This window comes from Buceros rhinoceros, unplaced genomic scaffold, assembly GCF_000710305.1.
Source record: "Buceros rhinoceros silvestris isolate BGI_N320 unplaced genomic scaffold, ASM71030v1 scaffold9580, whole genome shotgun sequence".
In the NCBI taxonomy this organism is placed as follows: domain Eukaryota; kingdom Metazoa; phylum Chordata; class Aves; order Bucerotiformes; family Bucerotidae; genus Buceros; species Buceros rhinoceros.
This window is the reverse complement of record NW_010387866.1, coordinates 987-8,347: the sequence shown is the minus strand read 5'-3', so window position 1 is coordinate 8,347 and position 7,361 is coordinate 987. Positions and strand designations below refer to the sequence as shown.

The following is a 7,361-nucleotide window of genomic DNA, read 5'->3' as shown; positions in this document are numbered from 1 at the left end:
CACTCTGTGTAACAAAACCCACCAGACTTGAGATCTGTATTACTGTAATATTATATATGTGATAACTTGTCCCTTTATATCACAGAAATGAAGATCTAACTCATAAATGTACAGCCATTAACTTTATTTCAAGCAGAGTGCCAGATCTTGGGCAATTTCTTCTAGTTAGTATTTTTCCTCTCTTTTTGACTAAGAGGAAAAACTGTGTATGATGACACATACATATTTTAGGTAATTTTTATGTGAGGAAGTGTGGAGATCTGAAATAGTAGAAAAGGGTTTAATGAGTGTTTTTTTGTATGTATCAGTCACTGTAACAGAGGATGGCTAAAAAAGGAGCTGCAGTATTTCTGTTATTAGAAGCTACACATTAAGCAAATGTGCCTCAATACCTGCAAAAGAATCTGAGAGCAAGACTAATCTCATTCATCATGTACTGAATCGCAGAGACACTGTCACATTCAGAGAAAAAAACCCTGCACTATGGTTTTGTTTATCACACATACAAACTTGGAGGAGACTCACTGAAAAAAGTAGGGAGAGATGAATTACAAACAGAAATAATTTAGCAAGAGCTAAATTAAGAAGGAATATTCTGACAGAATCCCTTCCCTCGAAGGGCAGGTCTAAGACACCACACTCCCTAACTGGAGAAGAAAAGACTGCACCAAGCTTAAACTCCCAGAACCCATTTAATTCCCAAACTAGAAGGATGGTCAAAGCAATATTCCTCTTTCCCGCCTCTCCTCCTTCACGTTATCTAGTGAAGCTAATAACCAGGTTACCATCCATTCCCTCCTCGCTGCTGCAGCCGCACCAGAAGAGCTTACCACAGTAGCAGTGCTGTCACAGGACTTCAGGTACATAAAACACGAATGAGCACATTGCCAGTGTCAAAAGAAAAGGAGGAACGAACTCAGGTTCTCCCACGTGAAGTTCTCTTACCCAGGGGGTGCTGCAGCTGCCCTGCCTAAGGGAACGTGAACACAAACCTCCTCTCCTAAGTTTCCTGGTCACAAAGCGCAGAACATCACATACCACTCGGGCGCAGGCTCCTCTGGTAACACCCGCTCCTCTGGTCAAGTGTTGCCCCAATAGCTCCAATGCTGTATGCACACTGAAACAGCATCCTTCACCCGCCACCTCCCTGCTGAGCTCTTCCTCTACCTCAACATCACATTGTTTTGGGGTTTTTTTTTCCCTTTTCTTTTTGTTACCAAGGGACTTCCAAGTTAGTTCATCCAGATGAGTTCTCGTATAAAATTTAACAAAGATACAAGTTCGAATGTACAAATCAAGTGTCAATATTTTTCCAGTCCCCATTTCTTAGGAGGCCAGAAGAATTAGATATATCCCAACTTAAATATTAATCACCCTTTTGGTCAACTATGATTGCAAATACGCTACCCTGCATTACTCTGATTTCTGTGCTGTATGTACAATTACTGTTGCTGCTGCATTTTAGACAAAGTACAAGTTTGAAAAAATACCAAATATTAATGAAGAATTGTTTAATCTTTTACAGAGATACCTTTTGATGCAGTAACTTGTGGGCTGGTGCGATATGATCTCTATTCCATTGCAACACTAGTTGACAAGACTAAGTTCATCCTTACCTAGTGACTAGAATTAGTCTTAATCACGGAGAGGTCTTTGTTTTAGTATCTCCTTGCTGGACAGGAACAAGAGCATACTGAGGATGCTTGCAGTAAAAGAAAGTACTTCTTATGGACTGCATGCTACTGTACACAAGAGGCTTATCAGATCTTTGTAAAAATCACTTTCTATTCAGCAAGTATTTTGAGGACAGGGAACTACAAATTTGTCTATGCCATCATCGTCAGTCGTATACACAATGTTTGAAAAACCATGAATACAAGATTTGCTCATACCAGTGCAACACAGAAGAGTCACTCATGCCAGAATTAATTCAGAAATGCTCTCATTTGTCTCTTTTAAAGGTACCTTTCACTAAACATGGCTTACAAGACTTAGTAGAAACTGCTAGAGAATTCCTTACTTGGGTTTTATTTATTTTTTAAAACCCAACACATCAGCTATACTTTTCTAATTTCAAATGCAGAAAAGAGAAAGATCCAAAGGCCATTTCCTTCAAGGATAAAGAAATGGGTCATTTTTCTTCCCCCAGATTTAGTCTGGCTGCCCCTTCCTGAAGGCAGTACTATGCTTACAAGGCTGTTTCATAAGCCAGCCTTTCCACAACAGAGGACCTCTGCCAAGGCTGTATCTAGAAGACACCATGAAGATACCCCATACTGCTGAAAGTCTCCACTCTGATTTGGAACGCTGAAAGAGCAAGCAGCTGCACTAACCAGCATGCTAACCACCGTGCACTAACTTCAGTGCATGCTGGCCAGTAAGGCTGGTATTTATTAGAGCTTCACAGAATTAAAACAAATGCTTTGGCTTTGAAATACTTAACTTTTAAAGTCAACATTTTTGAACCTCTTTTGCGGGAAGCTGCTTCTTCTAAACTGATCACTTTAAAATGGTTAAATAGCAACGTGAATACATCAGGGCAGTTAAGTAAAGGGTTTTTGTTATTTGAAAAACCACAGTTTACAGAATGTTTTGTAGAATGTAACAACTCCAGTACCCCTGTAGTGCACCTTTGTAGATTTCTTCCCAATTATACCTTCTTTGCGTGATTTTGATTGCACAAAGTCGTTCACAAGTACTAAAACTGTTCCTGTGGAGTTTCAGTCTGCCTAAGTTATGTTACAGCAAACATTTAGCACATAACCTGTATACATACATATCAACTACATCTTTATCCTCCGAAACTCTAGAATGATATAAGATCAATTTATTCAACTGTATGTACAGTATATTTGCATATTAATAAATAAATCAATAATAAAGTTAAGGTCTCTTCCCCCATATAAAAGTGACCAGAAGTCTGACCGGACAATCTGACTTTTTTTCTTCCAAGCAGAGTTGTATGACTGAGGCTAACAGTTTCCACTCTGTTTATTACAGTAACTGTAAGAGTAGAAACCTAATGGACCAGTGCTTGAATTTAAATTCTATATAGCAGAGGAGGGGGTGGGGGGAAGTGTTAAAAAGTGCATCAAAAGCTAACAATTTGTAGAGCAAGAATCAAGTTCATAATGTGATCCTGGGGAAAAGAATCCATCCCAAAAGAGGACATGCTACAGAGAACATTATAACCAACACAGTTTTTGTCTTGATAGTAAGCTGCATGATGCCAGTCTTGTCATGTAATGTTCCAAGACTTCCAGCTCCAATGGATGTCATCTCCACCTCTACTTACTGACACCATATTCAGTGCAAAGTGACATTTCTCAAAGTAAGTGTTCACCTTGTCTCCATAACATTCACTCTTACTGTGAAGAAAAGGCTCGTTTTCTTTAACTGTTTACTACTATATGCAGAAGAGCCTATATTTGCACCCCTCCATTTCCGGTAGTGAATTTTCTATCTACATTCATTAGAAAATCAAAAAGATAAGTGGTGATATTTCATATTTACTGGAAGTCTTCCCATTAACCCAAAGACTAGCTGTTCATCTTGATTTATACCTAAAGTAGCTGCACTTCTTTCGTTTTCCTGGCTCACTTTCAATGGGGTGTAAGTCACAGGAACCAGTGGGACCAAAACAGATTTCAAGTCTGATTGCTGGAGCTGGAAGCGTGATGAGTTATGTTTGAATTCAGATGTCTGTTTGCAGCACAGTGTGTGTGGACCACACCGCCATTTGGATATCTTACAAATACAGGCTCACAGAAAGGATTTTGACACACCTGACAGACCTTCTTGTCCGAAAGAAGAATTGGGGTTCCTTTTTGTTTAACCTACAGAGAGGGGAAAAAAAAGATTCAAACATGAATCTAGCAAGAAAGGAAGGGAAACTATGAGGCAGTATCATTTCAGCTGTACCAAATGGGCAAACCTGGTCAATGACAGCGGTAAAGGAAAAGACAGCTTGAACTATTTAACTTGAATTCAATATTCACATTCACATTCATTCGTTTTCATGCTTCCTCTTAAGTACTTGTTTTTGTTCTTTGTTTGTTTAATAAAGAAAAGCACTCACACACTTAATGCAAAAAAAAAAAACAAACCAAACAACTTGATGGCAGCCTCCTACACATGGTCACAGGACAACTCCACAGTAAACTGAGCACTGATGCATTTTTATTCCAGACAGGCTCTGCTGATTATACTGTTGTTAGAACTAAACAGATTTAGGAATTGCTGGGAGCTTTAAACAACACAGCTTTAGCTAGGAATAGAAAAAACTTTACAAGTGAATCTACCACTAATGAAAGCTACTAACAAGCTTCAATTAATACTAAGTGCGGGGTAAACTTCTTTGCAAATTCTGACAGGTCTCAATCCTAGTAAAAAAATGCTAACTCACATTTGTTAAAGTTTCTGCAAGAACTTTGTTAATATGCAAATCCCAGAGTCACTTTCATTCAGTTCAGAAGTTCACCAAAGTTGTTCCTATTTCAAGGACCCCACCTTCCCTTCTGTTTTACGGAGAAAGCATAATATTAAGTTGGAATCTAATAGTCATGGCAAAAAAATAATAAATGCAGCAAGTTAAATTGCCAAGGACATGCAAAAAAACTTTGTCTGAATTCTTCAAACTTCTTCTGATTATTGTATATCAAAGGACTTAACTGTAAAGCTTCGAAGTGCCTCCATTTTAAAAAAAACAACAACAAACCAACCACAACCTACCTTCTCGTATTTGTAGATTAAGTTTTCAGTTTGTGCTAACCCAAGTGCTGCCTGTGTCATTCTTTTTGTATGAATGCTTTGCCTCATTGCCCCAGTCAGGAATGGTGAGAGGAGCTGCACTGACCAGCTGTCAGGCACCACCTGCAAAACTAGAGCCGCATCAAATTCAGCCGTGTGGTTATTCAAGAGATCCACAGCAGCCATGACTAGTGCGCAGTCTGAAGTGCCTGGATTTAGATACACTGACAGCAGCATATGGAAAAGCCTCCGTCTGTACTGCATGTCTCTGTTCTCAGAGTTCCATATGCAGTATACTTCGGCAGCATGGAAGTCCTTTAACTCGTGGACAAGGATATGCAAAGCCTTCTCATGTTGTTCTAGTTTTCCATATAAAATTGCACTCTCCATATGAAGGTCTGTGCCTTGGATTTTGTCTGTTAAATGAGAAACAAGGCAATATTTGCTTAGCGGATAAGACGACTACTCCCTCTCCCGGAGTCAATGCAAACAAGCCCAGAGAACTCAACTCCCGCTGTTTTTGCAGGGGTGTTGGCAGCTATAAAGACGACAGATGTCTATAAGAATGTCTAGATGTATGGAAACACATCTCTAACAAAAGAGCACCACAAAAGACGGGGAAAAAGAAACTACTATAACAGGTGATAAAACCAGTGTCACTGACACCTTTTAAATTCTACCACATCAGTCTTGAACATTTCAGCACACACTGCTACGATAAACTGTAAAGGTGAAGCTGCAACATTTTTAACCTCTGCTTCTCCCAGTATTATAGAAAAATGACAGAATAAAGTCCATAAAAGACAATAGAGATTAAATAGTACATCCCTTTAGGAAAAAGACTCTGCAAACCCTTATTCCAGTCTGACAGTTTAAAGTGTCAGTGACAGGCAGGGGGAATGGCGAGTTCATCTGGCATTTCAAGATTATGTAGAAAATCATCTACATACTGTAAAGGTGACAAAGATTTGGCATACGCCTCTGTGAAAGGCATGGAAATACAATGCTTTTCTCCCCAAAGTATTTTGGTTCTCGAGGAACACACTAGCATGATTTGATCTCAGCTTCACGTAAGGCAAGAATTCTCACGTAAGAAATTCAGTGGTGTACATGATTTCAAGATAATAATTAATAATTGATCTTGTAACTCTTGTCCTTAAAAATTTGGTCAAGATTTAAAGGATAAAAAAAGAGAGAGTTTCAAAGGCTGTGTTATACTTGTATGTTATCTGTCACATAATGTTTTGCTGACCGGAAAGGCAAGGGGACATTAAGCATTGGCAAATTATTTTAGTTGCTACTCAGCCGTTTTTATGTCCACATCCACTGGGATTTTACACTGAATTTCAGAAAAACATTTCACATCTTTCAGTACCATAACAAGTCACTTCCCTTTGTTCCAGTGGATGAAACATTAAAAATTAGCTGTGATAAGCACTGGCCAAGGAAAAATTTTAGCTCAGCTGTTGCTTGCATTGTACCAATGGTAAGATGTATGTGGCACTTCTCACTCTCAAAAAAGATCTCGTATTTTTGTTTAGCTTGAACCTCAGCTTTCGGGTTATGAGAGTGGGTTATGGACAAACACATCCTTGGTAATCAGTTTCCTCAAAGCTTCACTTAAGTTCACTGAGAAACAGACTGCTTAAAAATAAACTTGTAAGTCTTCCATTTGCAAAAGATTGTCACAAGTTACGTGCTCATTGTTATAAAGAAACTGACTATAAATTAAGAAGATAATTGTACAAAGCTATTTTTTTCTAGCTAGTTATGGTATCCTGTCTTTAGCACAGGGGCAAACACACCATTGTACCTCACAAGCTGTTGGAGATCAAACACAACACTAACAGACACACTTTCTAAATTAACTGTGTGTTAGGAACACAGACGGTAAGCCTATCAACCAAACACACCTTGAAACCTGTATCTTTCAGTTTTCTATCCTTAAGAAGACTTTATTATGTTGCCTACTGGAACTGACATACAGCATTTAAAATGGACAATATGCATCTTACCCAAAATGAAGTGAATTCTATAAAGATCAGATTTCTGAAGGAGACTGCGTAGTTTAAACAGCAGTTCAGTTGTTTCTGTACAATTATCTGTGGTCACAGATTTTAGCTGAAGTACTGCCTCCAAGTACAAGACAGCTAGATGAGTATGATACTTTTCTTTCTACAGATGAAAAGAACAATGTTAGCTCAGCTTACAAAGACAAATCCTTCTCTCCACCAGTAACAGTGATGAATATTCACATAATTACATAAAGTTGTTTTAATTTATTTATTTAATTTGAATAAACCAGAAAGTCTTCTGTTCATGCAGATAGAGAACCTATTCAGACCAGCTTCACAAAATACACTATACCTATAGTATGAGTCTGTTTCATTAATACAGATAATTCCAAAATGTCAATGAGAAACGTCTTACTCCTAAGCCCCTCTTCACCTTAAATAAACAAGCTCTATAAATAGCTTTTCAGGTGCAAAAATTATCTCCTTTCAAAAGTTCACCTAAGGAAAGTCAATGCAGTGAAAGCATATCTCTCTCCTTTAGTACAAGTATGATCGCCATTCTGTCTTCTCCTTTTGTTTCCCTTGTAAAATGAGTAA

The 7,361-nt window shown here is 38.3% G+C and overlaps 1 protein-coding gene across 1 annotated transcript; it reads right to left on the bottom strand.

Moving 5' to 3' along the window:
- Positions 1-3,647: 3,647 nt before the first annotated feature.
- On the bottom strand, positions 3,648-6,920 carry LOC104494710 (transforming growth factor-beta receptor-associated protein 1-like). Its single transcript, XM_010137611.1, has 3 exons — positions 6,765-6,920; positions 4,732-5,165; positions 3,648-3,836 (listed from the first exon to the last, which is right to left on the bottom strand). Exons 2-3 carry the CDS (start codon positions 5,137-5,139, stop codon positions 3,648-3,650), a joined length of 597 nt encoding a protein of 198 aa, XP_010135913.1. The 5' UTR covers positions 5,140-5,165; positions 6,765-6,920.
- Between the last annotated feature and the right edge of the window lie 441 nt (positions 6,921-7,361).

What these genes read in the sequence shown, in the direction of transcription:
- LOC104494710 (XM_010137611.1), bottom strand. Translation starts at nt 5,139, where the DNA reads ATGGAGAGTGCAATTTTATATGGAAAACTAGAACAACATGAGAAGGCT. An exon ending in TAATCTACAAATACGAGAAG is followed by an intron (nt 3,837 to 4,731) that starts GTAGGTTGTGGT and finishes CCCTCTCTGTAG; the next exon opens with GTTAAACAAAAAGGAACCCC.